At 40.0% G+C, this 24,895-nt stretch overlaps 1 protein-coding gene across 2 annotated transcripts in view; it reads left to right on the plus strand.

Annotated features, from left to right (window-relative positions):
* Positions 1 to 1,659: 1,659 nt before the first annotated feature.
* The window catches only part of ap1ar (adaptor related protein complex 1 associated regulatory protein), a 120,943-nt gene continuing 97,707 nt past the window's right edge, over positions 1,660 to 24,895 (plus strand). The window contains exon 1 of one of the 2 annotated variants that reach the window (XM_072583512.1): positions 1,660 to 1,935. In XM_072583512.1, coding sequence (XP_072439613.1) covers positions 1,802 to 1,935 — 134 coding nt within the window. In that variant the 5' untranslated portion in view covers positions 1,660 to 1,801. The remainder of the gene's footprint in view (positions 1,936 to 24,895) is intronic. The other variant, XM_072583418.1, reaches the window with a different exon arrangement.

Genomic DNA, 24,895 nt, shown 5'->3' on the forward strand with positions numbered 1-24,895 from the left:
GTCACCTGAGGTGGGAATCAATCCTGGGTCCCTGGTGCTATGAGGCAGCAGTGCTAACCACTGAGCCACCGTGCCACCCCATATATTATCCATTTTTAATGGGTCTAAAGAGAGGGGAACGTTCAGTGAGACCTAGGTGACTTTGCTCACCAGCCATTGAACATAAGCACACAGGAGCAGCATTGAGTCAAAAGGGCAAACACCACATTGGCCTTCAGAGTGAGAGGACTCAAGGATATCTTGCTGCAATCATACAGAGCATTGGTGAGCCTATACCTAGATTATTATGTACAGTTCTAGTCTCCTCATCTGAGAACGGATGTTCTTGCTATAGAAGGAAGACAGCGAAGGTTTACCACATTGATTCCTGGGATGGCAAGACTGATGTATGAGGAGAGACTGAGACAGTTGGAAGCAGTTGTATTCACTGGAAGCATAAATAGAAATTGCTGGAAAAGTTCAGCAGGTCTGGCAGCATCTGTGGAGAGAAATCAGAGTTAACTTTTCGGATCCAGTGACCTTTCCTCAAAATTGATTTCTCTCCACAGATGCTGTCAGACCTGCTGAGTTTTTCTAGCAAATGCAATTTTTGCTTCTGATTTCCAGCATCCACAGTTCTTTTGCTTTTTATTTTGTATTCACTGGAGTTTAGAATAATGAAGGTGATCTTATAGAAACCTATAAAATTTGAACAGCAGTAGACAGGTGAGATGCAGAAAGAATGTTGCAGATAGGGGAGGAGTCCAGAACAAGAGATCATAGTTTAAGGATAACAGGTAAACATTTTAATTAGAATGAGATGAAGAGAAATTGCTCCACCCAGAGTCTAGAGTTCAGCACCACAGAAAGTGGTTGAGACCAAAACATTGTGTGTTTTCAAGAAGGAGATAGAAATAGATCTAGTGGCTAAAAGGATATGGGGTGGGAGGGGGTCTGCTGAGGGATTAGATTCAATATGCCTCCTTCACAGCAGCTGCAGCATCTTTCCTTGATGGATCAGAAGCTGTAATGAAGTGCACGAGCTCCAATACATGGGGGCCTGTAAGAATCTACAGAAGGTGGTGCACACAGCCCAGACCATCACGGAAGCCAACCTTTCATCCATGGACTCTATTTGCATGGCTCGCTGCCATGGAAAGGCTGCCAACAGCATCCCACCCTGGTAATGATCTCCTACAACCTCTTCCATCAGGCATCAGACAGAGGCTTGAACACATGCACCAGTAGGTTCAGGAACAGTTCTTCCTGGCTGTTATTAGACTGATGTATGGACTCACTAACTTCAAATAATGCTGATCTTGCTAACATTGGTGTCGCCTAGCATACACCCTGTGCAATGTAACCTGTATGCCTCTGTTGAAGTCTTTTTGTTGTGTACGCCCTTGCCTACCATCATCTGCCTGTCCTGTTCCAAAACAAAGTTTTTCACTGTACTTCGATACACGTGGCTATCAACCAACCCGCGCTGGTTGTGCTACTACACACTGCCACCAGAGGGAGGTGTGGAGCCGGGGAGGAAGCTCTGGACGGACCAGGACGAAGCGGGGAGGAGGGTGGCAGCGCCCTCTGCGGTCTGGAGGAGGCGGTGGCACAGTCGCCGGCGAGGGCAACGCGGTTGCGTCGTGTGGGGCGCTGTCACGTCAGCCGCCGGTGTCCCGGGATTGCCGGAAGACGCTGCGCGAGTTGGTGATGGGCAGGCGCGTGCCGGAGTCCTGGGGTTTGCAGCAGCTGGTAGCTGTCTGCCGCTGTTTCTGCTGCTGAGTCCGGTTTATTGTAAACTCCGGCCGGATGGGCTTGTCTTATGGATGTGGGCTCCCACTTCCTTCTAGCCCAGTGTCTTATTGCTGACCGAAGAGCATGTGCCATGGGGAACTGCTGGGCTCAGTGCTGTCGGTTGTTCAGGAAGGAGGCCAACAGGATCCAGCGAAGTGGAGGGTTAGTCTTTAAATCATTGTTCATAATGCAGCTGTTGTGTTTTAATCATGCAGCATGAAGGGATTACAATGAGCAGGCAACTAGCCTGTTCAACACGGTCGTTCAATGGTTAAATGTTTCGTGCATACCTGTTATTTTTTCTTTTTGTTACAGTTGTCAGGCACGGAGAGGTATGCTCTGGTTAAAGCTACTTATTTCTTTATTTGAAGAAGCAGTTTTTATACGCTTGCCAAGGTGGTCCTCGTGTTCGTCTTTGCTATGTCATGCAGGGATGGGGTGCAACTTGCTCGTCATCCTCTCTCATTATTTAAATAAATCTATTCACTGCACAATGATGTCACTTTTCGCAACAAGTACATCCTTATCACTCACTCAGGAAATGTATATGATTAAAAGTAGAGAAAGATGCCATTTGTAACTTTGGCATTTAGATCAGGTAAGTTTTAAAACAGACAAAATGCTCCTTGTGTCCCATAGTCGGTGGTTGTGAAATCATGGAATGAATGGTGGAAATGTGGCATTCTTCCATTGTTCAAAACTAAACTTCTAATTATTTGGAAACTCTGTATGATTTATGTTGTCTTTATGAAATTACAATGCCACCTTGTTGCTAGTGCAGTTAAAGTTGAAAAACATTTCAAATGTTTAGTTTCTATGTGGTCTGCATTTTTTTAGTGGGGCTCCAAAATATTCTTTGCAAAATGCACTTTGTGTCCTATCTGTAGTAGAGAGGAGTGCATTTTATTTCCTTCACTTGAGGTGGTAGGAACTTGAGTTTGACTTAGTCCTATTTGTTCTATTAATTTATTAATACTTTTACTTTAGCCCTATTTGTTCCTTTCCCACACCCACATCCTCCCTCAAAAGTCTGAGTATGTATAGACCATGTTAAATGATCAGATATCCAGTGTTAATAACTTGTTCAAAATTGTTTCCTCTTATGGTATTAGTGTTACATATTGCTGATTTTGGGTAGCTCGCATGCTGTGTGGACAATGTCGTCACGGTAGCCTCATTCCTTGTAGCAATTGCCATAAAATTTGCACGTCATTTCACTAAAAAAATCTGCAGTCCATTAAATGACTGCACTTTTGATCTCACTGCATAATTTGACGTTCAGTAAAATGTTGCAATGGGCAGAGAATGGAATGAATCTGGTCTAATATCTCATTGCAGTCTCTCTTTCCTTCAGTACAATGTATGTTGACTATGCATTGATTGATTTTGATTAGATTAGATTAGATTACTTACAGTGTGGAAACAGGCCCTTCGGCCCAACAAGCCCACACCATCCCGCCGAAGCGCAATCCACCCATACCCCTACATTTACCCCCTTATCTAACACTACGGGCAATTTAGCATAGCCAATTCACCTGACCTGCACATCTTTGGACTGTGGGAGGAAACCGGACCACCCGGAGGAAACCCACGCAGACACGGGGGGAACGTGCAAACTCCAGATTAGGTAGAGAGTAAACTACATGTTGTACTGCCATAACTTCCTGAAGGATGATCTGAACTGTGACATTTCACTTCTCACATAAGCCAGCCTTTGAAAAGTTATCGTAATATGGCAGGGCTGTTCTGTGAGCTTGCAACTATGAGATGGAACAGAAAATTTAAAACATTAATCTTCACATTAATCTATACTAGATTTAAATCCAAATCCCTGAAGTGATTGCTGAACATTGTTTTAATGTAACATTATAGAATAAGAAATAGGAATTGGTGTAGACCATGCGGCTCTTCAAACCTATTCTGCCTTTAGACATATTCCCATTTGTTTTAATTCCTGAAATCAACACTCAGCCTTGAATATATTCAATGAGTTTGGGGTAATGGATTCGAAAGTTTGGGTGAAGAAGTTCATCCTTGTCTCTCTCCTAAATAGGCGACCCATTATTGAGAGAGTGTAATCTTGTGTTGTAGATTCCAAAGTCCCGGAATAATTTTCTCAGCATCTAATCTGTCAAGTGCCCTAACGATTTTTTCATTCAATAAGATCACGTCATTTTTCCTGACCTCAGGGTATAAAAACCAAGTCTAATCAATCTCTTTTCCAGACAATCCCCTCATCCCAGGACCCTTTGGCATTAGTAATTATTTGTTGTTTCCCTCGAAGGAATGCAATGTCTTTCCTTTGAGGAAACCAAAACAGAGCCCAGTCCACCAGATGTAGTCTCACCAACGAGTATGATTGCAGTGAATTGGCTTCCTGTTGTGCTCTAACCCCTTTGTAATTAAATCTAACATGCCATTTTTGTTTTGTAGTTGATTGCTGTACTTGCATGTTAATTGCTATGTGTATAAAGGACAACTAAATTCTTTTGAATGTGAACATTTCCCAGTTTTCTCACCATTCAGGATATAAAATTCGTAGGTACACACTGTACAACATGGGCTGAGATAAATTGTAATAAATGTAGTAATCAGTGTACCTGTAAAAATATGAATAGTCTCTGGGGACCATTGCTTGGACCTTGCTGTCTAACCTTTTATCAATTGAAACCAAATCTGCAAAACATTGATGCATTTGTTGACACCACTATAGTTAGGCTGAGAATGCAATAAAAATTGCAATGCATTATGAATTCGACCAAATAAAAAGCTTGTTAGATTTACCACCACAAAATTTAAAGTAAATACAAAAGTTGAAAAAAACGTACAAGTTAAGAGTACAAGAGGTTCTTAATTGAGGATGAAGTAGTTCATGTCAATGACTCTGAAACAGAAGTGCTTAAAATCTAAACGAGTTACATAGTTTTGAAATAAGCGCTTATCTCCCCCAGTGTCTTCTAACCTATCAACCTAGTTGCTTGTCCTCTTGGACCGAGTCTAATCTCCCATTATTTTAAAGCTCCGAATTAAATCTCTTTAAAGTCTGCAATTTCAAAGTGCAAAATTACTGCCCTTTTAACTCATTCGGGTAACAAAGGGTCACTAAATTAGGTATTGACCAAATGATCCTCCTCTGAATTTTCTGTGGCGTCTTTATTAACCTCCAGTATGTGTAGATTTCAAAACTGGTCACAGTATTTCAACTGTATCTTCACCAAGCTCTTAATCAAAGCAGGTAGGCCACAGATTGGATGTAATCCTATTGAGAGTGTATCCTATGTTCCTATTAATGTTTTATGTTGTGCATGATTTCTTAGTTGCACTACGTATATTCTGGGTTATCGCTCAATTGCTCCCTGAACAATTTAGAGGGAGCATTGACCCTGGCACCTTATGTACTTCTGCAATTTTCTGGCACCATTGGTGATGAACTTTCAATCACTGTGTGCTATAGCTTTTGGATCCTTTTCCTAACAGCAACCTTGAGCACATTTATGCCTCGCTGGGCTGGTGACCTGGAAATCAAGGCCTACTATTCCCGAGTCATCACAAAAGTTAAAGATCTTGAAAAGTACACTGAATTCTCCAATCTGCTTGTCTTTTAACTCGTTGATACAAAACACTTAACAAGGATTGCTATTGGCTATACATAAATAGATCTGAACTACAGAGAAATAATTATGAACTGTGGACATAAAGTCTGTGAGTTAAAATTCTAGCCCCTTTAAAAACACTCCCTTTGTGTACACAGGAAGCCACAGGAAAATAATGGGTGTTTTGGGTGGACGGAAAGACTTGGAAGATCATTCGATGATTTCTATCTGTAGGGGTTTGCTGGGATGATCCCATTGCTGATCAGAACACTGCTGCTTGGTCTTCCTTCTCCAGGTACTTTCACTTGTTTACAGGAGGCATAGGGTGTCTGGTTCACAATGAAAGGTCTTAAACTTAGTCATTAAAAGTTACTGTTTACAGCAATTGGAAAGGGGAAATAGACTGGAAATCTTCAGATTTGAGGTACATTTTACTGCAGAGTAAAAACTCTCCTCTGCCAGAGGTCAAAGGTTTCTGCCGGAATGTTCACAAAACTAAGCTGTTCAGTTACATGGGAGCCAATCACCCAATTGTTGGTAGGCAAAAGACCTTTCTCACTGGTCTGTGAGCTACTGATCAGTTATCAATCAGCTACTTGCCATTTGCTAAAACTCCAGTTGAGCACATTGATTTGAGCTCATGTGCAAACCAGGCTTCCACTAGTCTTTGAACAAACATCTATGTGAACGGTATTTAGAATAAATGTTAGGTTACGTGCTTTTAAGAAGAACTGCAATCCTTCAATAGTCATTGGTTTTTCAAACTATTTCTTTACAATTTCAGTCCACAAAGAAAATCTACAGAAAAATAAAAACTAGTTTCCATATGCTTCCATCCTTTTAAAACAAAATGAAATAACACTACAGAATATGAGAACACCAAACAACACAACATAATTTGCATCTCTATTCTTCCTCCTTTTTATATATTGTTAGCATTGCCTAAATCTTTAACTTATTCCAATGTCTTCCACCGGACAGACTCCATTGAATGGTCTCACAACACCAGGTTATAGTCCAACAGGTTTAATTGGAAGCACACTAGCTTTTGATGAACCACCTAATGAAGGAGCAGCACTCCAAAAGCTAGGGTGCTTCCAATTAAACCTGTTGGACTATAACCTAGTGTTTGTGATTTTTAATTTTGTATACCCCACTCCAACACCGGCATCTCCAAATCTTGAATAGTCTCATGTTCTGAGTTTTGAACTTTTCAACGAAGGTTAATGATTTATGATCAATGTAATTTGTAGTTCCTTGTTCGTGTGTTGGATATAGATTCCAAAGTGTTGAAGAACCAACAACAGTCCCAAACTGTCTCAAAGTTAACTGACTACTTTTGAGACAGGTTTAGTTTCTTAGAGAAGTAATCCACTGGCGTTTTCTATTCCCAATTCTTCATGCTGCAGCAACACTTGACTTACCACACGTCACTAGCATCAACCACCATTTTGAAAGATCCAGAAAAATTAGTGACAGTCAACACTGTCGTCTTTACTGAGGGTTGCTTTCAGCTTCTTGAAGGCAGTTTGGCATTCAGATGATCATATCACTTTTGCATGCTTCTTTAACACATTTTAAAGATGCACAATTTCAGTAGAAAACTATATGTTTGTGGTAAAATTCACAATTTTAAAAAAAAATCTCATGCTTTTTCATTTAGTTTTATAACTGGGGAATTTTACTGGTGCCTTCATTTTCACTGTCATGGTTCGCATTTTTTTCTTGTCCTGCGGGATGTCCTAAGTAAGTTAGTCTTGCTTTTCCAAATTCACTTAGCTAAATTTATTACTGAACCAGCCAACTGTAACTGCTTAAACAAGATTTCTGCTTGTCCCGTGTGCATTTTATTAAGAAATACCGCAATAAACAAATCTCAACTATGACTTCATTCATAAGCCCCTCAAATGTAGCTGGACCATTGTTTAACACAAATTTGATTACTCAACATTGGTACAAACTGTTTGGAGTTACACAAGTGAATACTTATTTAGCCCTAGTTGTGAGTACGCTCAACAGCACCCTTTGAAAAGATTGGTCTTCGAAAGGGAAGAGGCATAGCCAACCTTATCGGTGTAATCAGGTACAAATCTGTCTTTGTTACAGCATTTACCTTTCTATAACCTATGTAGAGTCTATAATAATCCATCTGGTTTTGGAGCTAACACTTCGTGAGCTCTAGATGGTTCAACAAGTTCAGTCATGTCCTGAATCTCTGACTGTAGCTGAATGTGCTTTTTGTATCAGTCCTGACTCTCCTACATCAATATCATGTCTGGCAGGTGGAGTAAATCCAGTTGTATCTCTGCTGATTACCTTATACTTACTCAGTAGTCTCATATGATCCTCTCATTGTCCTTTCTCTAAATATAAGAGCACAATATCTAACTGAATCATAGAATCATACAGTGCAGAAGAGGACCTTCAGCCCGTTGAGTCTGCGCTGACAAGTAAGAATTACCCAATCTTTAATCTGATCCTATTTACCAGTACCTGATCCATACCTTTGAATGTTGTGACATGCCAAGTGTTCATCCAGGTTTTGAAGGATGTGAGGCAACTCGCCTCCATCTCCCTCCAAGGCAGCACATTCCAGACTGTCACCACCCTCTGGGTAACACGCACCTTCTCCTCTTTCTGTCCGCTCTTCTTTCCGCCCCCCCCAAAAAAACATCTGTCCCTTACCTAGAACCCTTGTGGCTGCCTCTTCAATTAAGGGGAATGACTGCTCCTTATCCATTCTGACTGTGTCCCTCATAGTCTTGTACACCTCAATCAGACCACCCAATGAATCTTCTCTGCACCCTTCAGTGCAATCATCTCTTTTCTCTAAAACAGTGACCAAAACTACACACACAACTCCAGCTGTCCTAATATTTCTGGATAAGCTAATCAAACTGTAGGAGATTATTTTTGATAACTATTTACTTGTCCTTCCACCTCACTCTTATTCTCTCTGTCATTTTCCACTACTCTTACCACCTGATGTCCTTGTTCCTCCTTATCCTTTTTCTTACAGTGGTACTTGTTCAGCATGTTTCTTTGACATAACTGATTTTACTTCCTGCCATCAAAAGTATTTATTAGGTGAGTCACTTTTCAAGCCCTAATAACTAATTTGTGTGAACCGCTGAATTTTGCTTTCTAGAGTTAACCTGACAAAGGCGCCAAAATCAATCCTTCACCTCTCACTTGAAACACTCTTATTGTTGAATGTTTATCTGCCCATTCTCGTTTATGAACCTTAGGAGCATATAAGTAGCACAAGAATATTTCTGAGAGTCCTTCTAGAAACAAGGACATTCCAAACTCATCTTTTTGAACTATCCTAACCCTTAAATAACATTTAAGCTTTGCCATCATCTGATTGCAGTTTTACTGTGACCTCTAGTGATACTCTTGGTTTAACTATTGCCTTGGTCACTACATGTGATGAGAAAGTACTCTGTAAAAAAAATGGCATGTTATTCCTCAAGCTTGTGCTGTGCTTCATTAGAATATGGCAACAGGCCTAAGCACATTTCTTAGCATGGGAGCAAGGTGGTTATTGAAATGGCAAGGGACTGGAAGGTTGGGATCATTCTTCCAAGGTAGAGCGGAGGCGTTCTGCAAAGTGGTCACCTGGTCTGCATTTGGTCTTGCACATTGTGAGCAGCAAATTGCATAGACCTTATAGACTGCAACCCAATAGTATCTTGTTGAGTTCTTGGGATATCCCAAACAGCGTTTCTTCTAATCTTTGTATCAGCTGCATGGACCTTCAAAGCCCATGCATGGCAGAGATGGAAGTCAGTTCTGTGATTGGATTATTAATGGTGATCGCCATGCTCTTTACAACAAATAAGTCACCATTAAAATAGACAGAGGAATCTCAATTATCTGAAGGACACGGGCAGGGAGTATTTTGTTCGGTTAATCAAATGCCAGATAGCATAGTTTAGCCAGACATCAAGACCTAGTGATCTTGCCGGATATTCTAATATTCGGATAATCAAATGTCGGACAATCGAGGTTCCTTGCAAAATGTCCATATCACAGAGGAGGAGGTGCTGGATATCTTGAAAGGTGTAAAAGTGGATAAATCCACAGGACCTGATCAGGTATACCCTAGAACTCTGTGGGAAGCTAGAGAAGTGATTGCTGGGCCTCTTGCTGAGATATTTGTATCATCGATAGTCACAGGTGAGGTGCGGAAGCCTGGAGGTTAGCTAACATGCCACTGTTTAAGAAGAGTGGTAAGGACAAGCCAGGAAACTATAGACCAATGAGCCTGATGTCGGTGGTGGGCAAGTTGTTGGAGGGAATCCTGAGGAATGTATTTGGAAAGACAAGGAATGATTAGGGATAGTCAACATGATTTTGTGCGTGGAAAATCATGTCTCAAACTTGATTGAGTTTTTTGAAGTAACAAAGAGGATTGATGAGGGCAGAGCGGTAGATGTGATCTATATGGACTTCAGTAAGGCATTCGACAAGGCTCCCCATGGGACACTGATTAGCAAGGTTAGATCTCTTGGAATACAGGAAGAACTAGCCATTTGGATAAAGAACTGGCTCAAAGGTAGAAGACAGAGGGTGGTGGTGGACTTCAGACTGGAGGCCTGTGACCAGTGGAGTGCCACAAGGATCTGTGCTGGGTTCTCTACTTTTTGTCATTTACATAAATGATTTGGATGCGAGCATAAGAGGTACAGTTAGTAAGTTTGCAGATGACACCAAAATTGGAGGTGTAGTGGACAGCGAAGAGGGTTATCTCAGATTACAACAGGATCAGGACCAGATGGGCCAATGGGCTGAGAAGTGGCAGATGGAGTTTAATTCAGACAAATGCGAGGTGCTGCATTTTGGGAAAGCAAATCTTAGCAGGACTTATACACTTAATGGTAAGGTCTGAGGGAGTGTTGCTGAACAAAGAGACCTTGGAGTGCAAGTTCATAGCTCCTTGAAAGTGGAGTCGCAGGTAGATAGGATAGTGAAAGCATTTGGTATGCTTTCCTTTATTAGTCAGAGTATTGAGTACAGGAGTTATGGGGTCATGATGTGGCTGTACAGGACATTGGTTAGGCTACTATTGGAATATTGCGTGCAATTCTGGTCTCCTTCCTATCGGAAAGATATTGTGAAACTTGAAAGGGTTCATAAAAGATTTACAGGGATGTTGTCAGGGTTGGAGGATTTGAGCTATAGGGAGAGACTGATCAGGCTGGGGCTGTGTTGCCTGGAGCGTCGGAGGCTGAGGGGTTTACAAAATTGAGGGGCATGGATAGGGTAAATAGGCAAAGTATTTTCCCTGGGGTCGGGGAGTCCAGAACTAGAGGGCATAGGTTTAGGGTGAGAGAGGAAAGATATAAAAGAGACCTATGGGGCAACGTTTTCACACAGTGTGGTACATGTATGGAATGAGCTGCCAGAGGATGTGGTGGAGGCTGGAACAATTGCATCATTTACAAGGCATTTGAATGGGTATATGAATAGGAAGGGTTTGGAAGGTGCTGGCAGGTGGGACTAGATTGGGTTGAGATATCCGGTCAGCATGGACGGGTTGGACCGAAGGATCTGTTTCCATGCTGTGCATATCTATGACTCTGTATTTGCTGTTGCTTTAGTGAATGCAGAGTCCATTTTGCATCTATCCTATGGGACGGATGGAGTCTTATTTCACCACCTTCATCAGAAAGATGGCACCTCCCAAGGTGTAGCATTTTCTCAGTAATATACTGAGTGTGTCAATCTAGATTATGTTCAAGTCTCTAGATTGGGACCTGGACCTACAACCCTCGACTCGAGTGAGAGTGTTACACCTGAGTCAAAACTGACATCTTTGCAATTGGATTATGTGAAGCTAGTGGAATCAGTCACCAGTATACATATTTGTTTGCAGGTATTTTCTAATAGATGCACTCCAGGTTCCAAATTTATCATTTTTGAGATTCTATACATAAAATGGGTTGAACATGTTGGTTAAAAAATCAGTATTTTTAACATAATCTAGTGACAATTGAAATTCTGTGTAATTTTACTGGTTAAAACTGATTCATGACCTACAGCCTAAGACATGGAATTGTTTGTCAGTTGAAGAGACTAGAAACTGTAATATATTTATTACAATGATCTATTCCAAAGCACATTACGAAACACAGTATAGTATTCACCCACATAAGGCAATATGAATTTGGATGGCCAAAATCTTGGTCATATGGATAGACTTTAAGGTCTGTTTGAAAGGAGTAAAGTAGACAGACATAGCTGTGTCTATATGGAATTCTCAAGCTTAGGGTCTAGGCAACTGAATTATATCAATGGTAGTATAATTATAACTAGGAATGTTTGTGAACACTTATCCATATAGGTGTTTTTGTATTGACCCTGGCGAGCTGTGCTATACCTACTTTGCACATAGCCTGCATTTATAAGATATCTTTATTGTACTAAAGTATCCTAAAATGCTTCAGAGCAGTACAGTCATACAAAATTTAACAGCCAAAAAAAGGAAGGCTTTAAGCAGTATCTTGTATAAGGAAAAAGTTGAGGGGGAGTTTCCAGGTGAAATGGACTAGGCGACTGCAGGCATGGATGCCAATAGGAGACTGAAAATTGGGGAAATGAAGCAATTGTTGATTGTTTTAGGGCTGGAGTAAGTTACAAGGAGGAATGAGGCCCCTTATAGAGTTGAAATCAATCCTTTGGTGCAGCAGGTATCTATGTAGGTCAAATGAGCACAGGAACAGTGAGACTTTTTTGGTTGAAAAGAGAGCAAGTGCTCATGATAATACACTTTTGCACTGATCTCAAAGAAGCTTTCTTGAAAGTCTGAATAGTAAGAATTAATAGTAGCACATGAAACATTACATTGTACCAGCACATCATAATAAGCTGTACAAGTATTAGTCAATGTAAATTACTGGAAATTAAGGCAGCATTTGTGAATTTGAACAGTATTTACAAACTCATGGATTGCAAATACAAATTAGCATTTTGAGAAAAAGGATGAAGAATGTGCACGCTTGTATAAACCAGATACTGCTCCATTACAAAGAAAAAAGTTGATTGGATTTGACTGAAAGTTGAAAATGAGACTGGAGTGGAGCTTTATGGAGGAATAATAAATAAGTTCTGCACAAATCTATTTTGAAATGAAAGCGGTATCTGCACCTGTTAACATAACTGGTGGACGAGAGAGAAACAAATGACAGCTCATTACAGTGACACAATTTGGAATAAGTAGTGATTTGGGAATTTCTAACTCATTAATACTTGAAGACTCAATAAACTTGCTCTTATTCTAAAACTCTAATGTGCAAAATAGATTGTATGCAAAGGAGTTATTGATGAGGCAAGGCAAGAACATGGACAAAAAGTACCTTTACTTGGTAATTGCATTCTTTCACACATCCTGAAATCGGCAACCTTTGTAGTAATATTTTGTACAATATGTGATCAATGTTATGTGTGTGTATATTACTTTAAAGCAATAACTTGCATTTGTGTGGCATCTCTAGCACAAAAAACTTGTGAAGTTACAGAAGTGTTACCATATAACTAATACGTGACAAAAATCCAAAGCACACATTCAAAAGAATTGAGACTGAAATTGCACAGTGTTGCAACTGGGTATAGAACACAAATGTAGTGTTGGGAAAGAGATCAGTAAACTGCTATTGTAAGACCAATGCCAAGGGGTTATTTCAGAATGTCAATTATGGATGCTTTTTTAAAATGTGTGTCGTTGGCCAAGCCTAAATGCCCAGAGGACTGTTAAGAGTCAAGAATCGAAAAGTGTGGCACTGGAAAACCACAGCAGATCAAGCAGCATCCAAGGCACAGGAGAATAGACTTTTCGGGCAGAAATCCTTCATTAGGACTTGTACAATTTAGAATTCTGCTTCTTTAGCTTCCAACCCAACAGATGTGTGCAGAGCAGGAACAAGTCCTTGGGGTGTTCCACTTGATTTACTCCAATCTATTAAAATCTGGGTAGTGACAGTCAGACAGGATTGTGAAAGGTACAACACAGGGAACTGATATGAGACCAGGAGATGGTTGTGAAAATTGGGTTAAAAGTGAAAATTTAAGTAGCTAGGTTGTTAATTATAAGGCACAGGCACAGACACAGACCCTTCGGTCCAACTCGTTCATGCTGACCAGATATCCTAAACTGATCCAGACCTGTTTGTCAGCATTTGGCCGATATCCCCCTAAACCTTCCTATTCATGTACCCACCCAGATGCCCTTTAAATGTTGTATTTGTAACAGCCACAATTTCTGGCTGCTCGTTGCATACATGCACCACCCTCTGTGTGAAAAAGTTGCCCCTCAGGTCCCTTTTAAATTCTTTTTCCTCTCACTTTAAACCTATGGCCTCCAGTTTTGCAGTTCCTTACTCTACAAAAGAGACCTTGGCTATTCAGTGTACCCATGCCCCTTGTGATTTTATAAGCCACTGTAAGGTCACTCTTCAGCCTCCACTCCAGGGAAAAAAGCCCTAGCCTATTCAGTCTCTCCCTGTACCTCAAACTCTCCCTATACCTCAAACCCTCCAATCCCAGCAACATGCTTGTAAATATTTTCTGAACCCTTTCACGTTTAACATAGTTATTCAATTCCAGGGCCATGTTATTGATTAATCACACATTGATCAATATGTAGTTCAATACTGCACTTATCTGTGATAAGATAGCTCTATACCGCTTGCATCATGAAAGGAAAATCCCAGATGCCCATACAATTACTATTGCAGCACAGACCAGAGTGATCTTCATCTAAGTAGCAGTTAAGTAAATAGGGTAGCTGTTAGTAAATCCAGTGATGAACGTTAACCCATTGTCACGAGTTGATTCAAGTTGTGCAGATTGTTTGTCTGTTGTGAAAAATCAAGTATAAGGCACTGTTTTAAAAGATTTGCTTCTGTAAATCATTAATCATAAAACTAGCAAGCTACGGGTACCTCACAAAATTTTAGTTACTGTTTCACTCTTCATCAGAAGCTGATCAAAGGAAAATTACAACCCACTTGCACCCATACAGTTTCGTGTATGGAGCTGCTTATGAAATGAAGCATAACTTGAGGTATCTCAGAGGAGGAAATGTAAATACCTGTAAAGAAAAGTCGGGTTATTGTTGGCCAATGCGTGCACGACTTTACCTTTGTGTTGCTGCAACCAGTCAATATGCTGGCATAGCAGCAGTAGCATTCACAAGCACAGAAGGAAAGAAAGGCAGAGACTAACTACAATCACATGGAAGAGCAAGACAGGAAGAGAAGAAAATCCATTCTTTTGTTGGATGTTTAGTCCTTTATAACTACTTCAGGACAAGATAAGGTACAATATTAATGCAACTATGTGTTACAGCGTTTTCTGGCTGAAAGATTTTTGAATATGATGCAAAATTTTTCTTTCACCAGTAAGAGATTCCATTGCAAGCAAGGTTTTGAACTGTTTAAATTTACAATTAGAGGAGGCAAACAGGGATTGTTTGGAATGATGACTAGTAATCCAGGCTAATGCTTACAGGCGATGGGTTTGAATTCCACCGTGACAGGTGGTGAATCTGGTGACCATGACACCATTATCGATTGTTGTAAAAATCCATCTGGCCTCCAGATTCATTTTAACATGATTGACTTTTAACTGAGCAAGCCACTCAATTGTATCAAAACTACAAAGTCTGAAAGAAAAGGAAGTAAACTAGACAAACAATGTGGCAAAATGGGAGAGATGTCCCTAAGACCAGTTGAACAGCAGCCTAACATCATTATCATGAAATCATACCCGACACACACTGTCCCAGGAGCCACTACACTCATACTGGGCAACCTGTGGATCTTCGTGAGGTTGATCCCAGATCTAATTTTTTTTTCTCTCTGCTAATTGACAGATCCCAACAAATTGTGCAGTTCTTTCTGGTAGAAAGGGAATTTGTAATCTGTGGGGGATTCATGCTCCAATCTCCTGTGGATAGTAAGAATTTGATATCCTGGATATTTTCTGTCCCACTAGCCAGACAGATCTACCAGGAATGGCAGCAGTGGTATAGTTGGGGGAGACTTGCCCTAGGAATCTTGAACGTTGTCCCTGGGTCCAGTGCAACATCCTGCTGATTACCATCTACCACGCTCCCTGTCAGTTGGAGAATTAGTTCACTCCATGTTAAATACCATTTGGAGACACACTAAAGGTTGTGAGGGCACAAAAATATATCCCAACCAGAATACTTCAATGTTTATCAATGAGAATGGCTTGGTGGCACCGAAATTGATTGATATGGCCAAGTCCTAAAGGACACAGCTTCAAGATTGGACTTGTAGTAGTAGCTGTGGGTACTGATAAGTGGGAAAACCTACTTCACCTTATGCTCTCCAGTTTTTCTGTAGTAGATGCATCTGTCCCTGACAGCATTGATAAGCCTCGTGAAAACAACAACCTTGTGCATACGCTCCGTTGTTTTGTATTGGACAACCACCATCTCAAAATGGGTAGATTTTGAACAGAACTTGTAACACAAGACAGGGTATCCAACTACAATCTGTAACTGAATACATCCTTATCAAGCCACGGGAATAACCTAGTTCAATGAAGAGTACAAAGTACAGGAGGCCACGCCAGCAGCCAGCAGCCAAAGCAGGTATACCTAAAAAAGAGCTGTCAACCTCATGTAGTGCATTGTAGGGCAACTTGTATGTTAAGCAGCAGCAAGCAATAGACAGAAGTAAGCAATTCCACAATGGATCAGAGTTCAACTTTTCAGTTCTGTCACATCCGCTCATGAATGTACTAAAGAACTAACGAGAGGAGGCTTTGCAAATGTTCCCATCCTCAATGGTGAGGAAGCCTAACATCTCGTTGCTAAAGAGAAGGCCGTAATGTTTACACCCATCTTCAGACAGGCAAAAGTATGATTTTTTAAAATTCTCGTAGAATGTTTTGTGGGCTAGGATGAGCAGCAGCACCACCTGAAGCGTGTTTGCATTTCTACAACTGCATCACACCCACCAATCTCATCCTAATCTCCCCTCCTACTGATCTTGTCCTTGCTACAAAGTTCTGCTTGCCAGGACATAATCTACTTTGTTAGAGAAACTGCGCTGTTAAGATTGTTTGGGCTACCTTTTCCCGGACCCTGCAGATGCACTGCCTGTTTTGGAGTTTGCATGAAGGGTTCTTGTCTCCCAGGATCAATCAATACACTAATTTATATTATTGTAAAACTTACATCAAGGTAAGTATTTTAAAAGGAATCCATGAATTAAGGTTCCTTAGAAACTTGAAATAAAGCAACAAAATACTTGCATCAGAAGAGTTCTGATGAAGGTCATCTTGGCATTAAACAAGTTTCTCTCCATAGATGATGATTGATCTGTGAGAGTGTTTCCAGAATTTTTAAATACAGTTAATTCGTGTCGACATTATTTGCTTATGTATCTGAACTTGAAAGTGGATTGAGATTCTAATAATATGAATTAATCTATTATCTGTGTGCCATTTAATGGAGCACATGACCATAAACATGATGTAACTGCAACTGTAATAAATACATTTTGTGCGATTTAATTTGTTGTGTAAGCTCCAACACTCAAGACAAGACTGGACAGTGCCTTAAAAATTGGAAATGGTATTACATTCAGCCAGTTATTTCTGTCAGAGGTATTGCTGTTCACACAAGCCATGAAGCTAATTACTTGCATGTGTTGTGCAATGATACAGTTTTGAGTTCTTCATAGCCTGCCATTGGAAATAATTTTTCTTGACCTAAAATTTGCTGGAATTGAGCAATAAATTATTCAGTCTCTTTCCTGCTCCTTTTCAGTTTTCAGTTTTGCCCTGTACGTTACCACAAATGTGATCTGGAAAGTGGGATGAGGGCAAGGAGCGTTCAATATCAGAATGAAATTGAAGGATTGAAATATGAATAAAGCAGAAAATGAAAGGTGGGAATAAAATGTAAATAGGTGAACATTATCTCAGAGCAGGTTAATTAAAAATGGAAACTGAGAAATTAGAATGTTGTAGTTGTGGATATGTTTGCGGAGCTGGGAAGTTGATTTGAAGATGTTTCAACCCCTGTCTGGGTGACACCTTCAATGCTTTGGAGCCTCCTGTGAAGCGCTGCTGTAACTGCGTCTTCTGGAATTTATTTGGTTCAGTTTCTGCTGGTTCCAGTTGTTCGTTGTGGTGGCCAGTATATTGGGTCCAGGTCAATGCACTTGTTGATAGAGTCCGTGGATGAGTTCCATGCTTCTAGGAATTCTCTGGCTGTCCTCCATGTAGCTTGTCCTATGATCATTGTGTTGTCCCAGTCGAATTTCTGGTCCCTGTCATCTATGTGTATGGCTACTCTGGACAGCTAGTAGTCATACACACAGATGACAGGGACCACAAATCCAACTGGGACAAGATAATGAACATAGGGCAAACTAAACTGAGGATAGCCAGAGAATTCTTGAAGCATGGCAATCATCCATGGACTATCAACAAGCGCATTGACCTGGACCCAATATACAGGCCACCACAATGAATAACTGGAAGCAGCAAAAACTGAACCAAATAAATTCCAGAAGACCGTACAACAGCGCTACACAGGAGGCTCCAAAGCACTGAAGACGTTATCTAGGCTGGGGATGAAACATCTTCAAATCAACTTCCCAGCTCAGCGAACATACCCACAACTACAATAACCGGCACCTGAGCTACAAATCTTTACGCAAACCTTGACGAGATTAGTGAGAGAGAGAATAAAAGAGCCTGAGCAAAAAATAAAATGACTTCTAAAATACAAATTTGGTATTAACAACAATCCTCTACCTGAAGGAAAAACATGCCTCAGTTTAAATTATTCACTTTCTAGCCTGGTAGCCATTACCAGTTACCATATTATTGAAGAATTGCTTGCAATATCAATAACTTGCTGCAGATAGTTTTTAATAGGAAAGTAAATGCAGCCATGTTATGAAATTCATAGGACAGTTGAGGGCAAAATGTCACTTTTGTGAAGTATCTAGCAACTTATTGCAATTCACAATTCATGGACATGTTGTCTTGATCACACAGGTCATGGACTTAGTTTCAGTTTAAAAATGGCTTTTTCTGTGTACTTCCAGCTGAATTTGAATTTCCTTGTTATTAATTTGAGTGTGCAGTACTTCATGTACATAAATGTCAGTAGTTTTCAACAAGTGCAAAGTCAAGATACATTGTACACTTGATTTATAATGTTGGAGCATCCTCTGTATATTTTCAGTGGCCATTTGATATGAAAATGACCAAAATAATATTGATATAAAAAAATCTGCTTCAGAGCTCTGCACAAAAAAAAATAGTTTATTGTATTGCTATATGGAGAAGCACTGATGTGAATTTCTAGCTTCAGACTGCTTAATGTTGAAAGTAGAATTGGCTCATAGCCAATCCCTCCTGCACTTTGATACGTTATGATTGTGTTGACAAGCAAGTCGGCCAAAGCCTTGAAAGCAAGTCATCACCGAGGATATAAACTGTTAGGCAATTTAATTAACACCGCATCAGTAATTTGATACATACATCAATCAAATTAAAAATATTCCTGAGAAATAACTAGAACATGATGTCCAGCTGTGTCTAAGATTCGGAAGGCAGAGGGGAATTCTCACATTTTTGCTACTTCTTTCTAAAGATAAGATATTGAGGATTATTGTTTACAGCACATTGAGGGAATCAAGTTTGCTGGTGACCTAGTTTGTTCTCTTCTACAGCTTGGCTTGCCAGCTGATTGTTGTCGCAGCTTAGGTTTTCTGTTAGACAATTTATGTTGTTACCTGACAACATAAATCTCTCTCTTAATTATGTTAGTCCTGGCTTATATTTCTGTTCATTACTTAAAACTAATGCCTGTAAAGGATATTCAGTTGCAAAATAACTGTGGAAACAGCCACTATGATGGGCTAGCATATTAATATTAATAATTTCACTAAGTTCCACTCTTGGTGAGCTTGAGATAAATCTATAAGATCCTAGCTGTTTTGTACATTATTAATATGAAGTACTTTCTGGTTTAGTTGTTGTTGTCGCAAATTCACTCTTTAAATAAATGCAGTGTGCAAATTATGTTGTCAGTTTTTGGCTTCCAGAGTATGAATGCTGGAAATCATCACTAGTGTTATACTTCTACAGTTATTTATGGTACAGTATTTGGGCACTATCCTATTAGTGAAAACAGGAATTCTACCAAATTGAAGACTGGTATTGGTATATGTTATGAGAATTATCTTGAGCAGCGTTGGAGGTACTGTTCTACTGGAACTTGTCCATCTTGGACTTGGCTCTGATTAAAGATTTTTTAAAAAGATACATCATGTAAACATTTTAATAACTGAGGATTTTCAATTACAATTTAAGAATTTTTGTTGCATTTGTTTTTCTCTTGACTGTCATCCTGCAGAAATCTGAGATCATCCAGAACTCTGACTTGTATTCTATCCCACACTAAGTCCCGTACATCCATCGATCCTGTACTTGGTGCTTGATATAGCAATGCAAATAGTTCTTCTACAACGCCATAGTTGCGTTCCAGTGCAACCTTTCTTTGTAGAAATAATGGGGCCTCTCTGGGAAAAGTGGAGTTAGGGGCAGACCGGCAAAAAATAACACTTGCGATCACTCAAAATATACCCAAAGCCGGACAAAAAATATAACACGGCCTGAGTGAAGGTTTAAATCATATTTATTAATTAAACAAAAGTAAATTGAACACGTTATATTGCAAAACTATTGTTAATGCAGGGACAGAGTGTCACCATCATCACCACCTTCAGGTGCAGTTGTGTTTGCAGAAGTGGATGGCTATGGTTGATTGTCTTTTAACTGGTTCTTGGGAGTTGGTTTACATTGTGTGATATGCAGGTACCAGAACAAATTAAGGAAGGTAAATGGTATATATAAGAATAATATGTTGCTGGAAAAGCGCAGCAGGTCAGGCAGCACCCAAGGAGCAGGAGAATCGACGTTTTGGGCATAAGCCCTTCCTGAAGAAGAAGGGTTTATGCCCGAAACGTCGATTCTCCTGCTCCTTGGATGCTGCCTGACCTGCTGCGCTTTTCTAGCAACACATTTTTCAGCTCTGATCTCCAGCATCTGCAGTCCTCACTTTCTCCTATATAAGAATAATGCTGTCCTGCAGGAATTACACAGGGTTTACACAGGAATTATACAAGAATAGTCTGAGGGGAGCAGTGAGCATTCGTTAGTTTAAATTTTGAGATGAAGCTGCTCAATGTATAGTATTGTATCCTCATGCTCTGACTGCAGCTGACATTGGCACGTGTGCAGAACGAAGTGTGCAAAACGATCATCACTGGAATCGTGCTATTGTGAACAGAGGTATGCGTTCTCGAAGATGCTGCTCCCTAATTGCTCAGCGATGTTATAGCCAAATTCTGCTGCTGAGTCATCCTTTATAAGAGAACGATCTGTATTTCTTTTAAAAAGATTAAAAACCCAAGAATTACAATCTCTTCATGGCATTTCCTCTCCCCAGTTGAGACCTCCTTCAGTGCTGCAACTCTCGAAAATTTGTGTTCCTCCAATTCTGGCCTCACTTTCTGTTTTGCCGTACCATTGGCATCCTTTCAGCTGCCAAGACATAGAACTATGCCATTCCCACTAAACTTTTCCTTTCTAATTACCTCCTATAAAAGACTCCTTAAATATTATCACTTTTTCATAAAAAGTTGATTATCAAACCAAATAACTTTATTTTGGCTAATCAGTCCTGTAAAGCACGTTTAATTCTTGTTAAAGTCACTTCATAAGTATAAGCATTTGGCTTGGATGCAGGAGTAGACTATTCAGCTTTTTCTGCTTGCTCCTCTATTTAATCATTTTGTGGTTGAGCTCATTGTGGCTCCACCTTTACTTTCTTCTTTATCCCTTGAAGCCTTTGACTCTTGTCAGTCGAGAATCTGTCTAACTCCGCTTTAAAAATGTTCAGAAACACTTCTTTCATTCTCCTCTGGGAAATCCACAGACTTATGACCCATGATGAATAGCATGGTGGCTCAGTGGTTAGCATTGCTGCCTCACATCACCAGGGACCTGGGTTCAATTCCACCCAAGAGTGACTGTGTGGAGTGAGTACATTCTTCCTGTGTCTGTGCCGGTTTCCTCCCACAATCCAAAGATGTGCAGGTTAGGCGAATTCACCACACTAAATTGCCCATAATATCCAGGGATGTGCTGGCTAGGTGGGTTAGCCATGGGAATTGAAGTGTTATAGGGGTAGGGTAAGATCTGGGTGGGATGCTCTTTGGAGGGTTGGTGTGGATTTGATGGGCCAAATGGCCGCCTTCCACATCGGTGGGGTTGGTATGATTCTATGACTGAGAGGAACAAACTAAAATCTTGTCATCTCAGTCTTAAATGGGAGATCGCTTTAAAACTTTAAAGTGTGCGCCCTAATTCTGCTGTCTCCCTCAAAGGGATTCTTCATTTCAGCGTTCACCCCATTCAGTCCCTTCAGGATCTTGTATGTTTCAATCAATCATATCTCCATTTAATGTTGGTCCAATCTGACAGTCCAGTGTCTCCTCATTAGATAATCTGTTTGTTGCAGGAATTAGTCAAGTGAGCTTTCTCCAAAATGTCTAGAATGTAATTTATGCCTTTTAAATAAGGAGAACATATCTTCATATAGAACAAATGTGGTTTCAACAATGCCTTATACTACTGTAGCAAAATGGCTCTACTTTCATATTCCATTCTAGTTGCAAAAAATGATGACAATGTTCCATTTACCTTCCTAATCACATACTGTACCTCAGCACTAACTTGTTGTGTTTCAAGTACCAGGTTACTGTACTGTGTTTCTAAGTGGACAAGTTCACATTTTCTGACACCATATACCAACTTATCTGTTTAACCTATCTATTAATTTGCAACTTCCTATATCCTCTTCTGAACTTAATGGCCTACTCAATTTTGTCATTAGTAAATTTAGCAGTCATAAAGTAAGTCCCTTCCTCCAAGCTATGTGACTTGATGCTGTAGCATTGATCCCTGAGGCAATCTAATTATTACTGTTTACCAACTGCAGATGAGGTTTTATTCCTCTACTCTGCTTTGCAGCCAATGTATTATCACCATGAGCTGTTATTTGTGTAGTAATCTTTGTGTCAGGTTACCCTTTATCCAATTGCTTATTATCTCCTGAACTTTTTTTTGTAATAAGTTAGTCAAAGATGATTTCCATTTCACAAAAAAGTTGTCTGCCTCAATTCATAGAATTCGCTACAGTGTGGAAACAGGCCCTTTGGTCCAATATGTCCACACCGACCCTCTGAAGAGTAACCCACGCAGGCCCATTACTCTAGATCTCCCCTCTGACTAATGCACCTAACCTATACATCCCTGAACACTATGGGCAATTTAGCTTTGCCAGTTCGTTAAGATTTTCGAAGTGCCCTGCTGTAATCTCCTAAATATACTCCTGCATTTTCTTTATGACAAATATTAGGCTCACTGGCCTATAGTTTCTTATTTTCTATATCCTTCCTCCTTTTGAATAGAACTGTTACATTAACTAATTTCTGATTTGAAGGGGCTGTTCCAGAATCTAAAAAATTTTGAAAAAGTACAACCAATGCAGTCATCTGAGCAGCTACTTCTTCCTATGATGCAAGTCATCAGGTTCTGAGGACTTGTCAAGCTTTAATTCTGAGTTTCAATTTCTCATGTTGTTCGCCCTGGGTATTAATGTAAACGTGTTAGATTGTGCAAAATGATCATTATGTTTGCCTTTCATGTAGAGCCTTCACACAGGATACAGTAGCATAGTGCTTTTGAACCTGGATTAATGCTCTACCAGTATAAATTCAAATCCCACCATGGTAATTTGGGAATTTAAATGCAGTTAACCCAATAAATCTGGGATGAAAAGCTTTTTTTTAGTAAGCAGATTGTCATAAAAATTCATCTGGTTCTAATTGTGTTTATGGAAATCTCCCATCCTTAACCTGATCAGTTGATTTGCAACACCAAACTTTCATCCATGTGATTGACTCTTAACTATCTGACTGTTATCTTTGAAATGGTTTAGCAAGCCACTCAATATTATTCCAGAAGATAGTTTATTACCACCACCACCACCACCACCACCTCAAGGGGGCAATATGTATGGTTAGTAAGTGTTGGCATAGCCAGCAATGCTCAGATTCTCAATTTAAAAAAGAACACTCTTTAAAGCCTTTGTGCGATACTTTGTTTTCCCTGTATAATTAGCTTGTGGGATTGTTTAGATTCCTGTCTGCACCTGTGACTTAAACTGTCTTTGAATTGTGGCTGGAGAATTTCTTATCTTCCTCCCCTGAGCTACATTACACCTGCCATAGTCTATTAATCTGGAGCTTTGATTGGATCCATCCCCCACTCTTCTCACTGTTGTCATGGCAAATCTTCCATCTCCCATTTAGCACGAAGACAAAACGCTGGCACACCAGTATGTAATTTTATAATTAGTGAATGTATATTTGTTCAAAATGCTGCCTTCATTTAAATCAATTAAACAATTTATATAGCAAGTCTTGCGGCCTATGGTTCCCAAGGTATTAAACCAACCTTTCAAACAATTCCATGGTTACCCAATGGTTGAGGGAAGGTAGCAATTCAGTGCATCTACCCACATACAAATGGTGTAATGTAATGATGAGCAAATTTCACAAATACTGGATTTTTACTGTAGAAATAGTGATAATACTAACAGTACTTAGTACTGTTTACATAGAAGCAGGACAGAAACATCCAGTACTTAACTACAGAAGCAATCATCTGAGCACTCTCAAATGCAACTGCATCAGCACATTATTTCAATGAGCCCACAACACACTGCAGCACCCAAGAACTATGAACAGCAGAAGAAAAATACCTATACAGTTTTTTTTTCAGAAAGAAGAGGTACCCAATAAACACAGTCTGCTGGTTTCTTAACAACAAACCCAACCAAGCAGACACAATATGTCAAAAAACTCTAGCCACATTACCTTACATCAAAGATGTGTCTGAAATGACTTGCAGACTGCTCAGACCCCTTGGCATCATGGTAGCCCACAAACCTACCAACACACTTAAATAGTGGCTAATTAACGTAAAGGACCCTATACTGTACAAACAACCAGCAAAATGAACATCATTTGCAAAATACCATGAACATCATTTGCAAAATAACAAACACAAACGGACAGAAAATTAACCACCAGGATACATGAACACCAACAAGCCACAAAAGACATGACCCACTATCATACAGACGAAGAAGGATAGCACAGCACGTCTAGCGTAAGTCAAGCTAAAACAGGGACATGATCGGGAATTCAGAGCGGCCTGGCATTCCAACCAAAACTCCATCAATAAACTCAGATTTGGACCCCATCTACCATCCTCTCAGAAAAAGTACAAGAAATGATATCACCCACCTTAAGAAACCAAGACACTTAAATAGAAAGCAAGACATAACACAAGCACTTCACTGAAGGCTCACTGATGATGTTACCTAGTATGGTGAAGAA

This window comes from Chiloscyllium punctatum, chromosome 1 (genome assembly GCF_047496795.1).
Source record: "Chiloscyllium punctatum isolate Juve2018m chromosome 1, sChiPun1.3, whole genome shotgun sequence".
NCBI classification, from domain to species: Eukaryota; Metazoa; Chordata; class Chondrichthyes; order Orectolobiformes; family Hemiscylliidae; genus Chiloscyllium; species Chiloscyllium punctatum.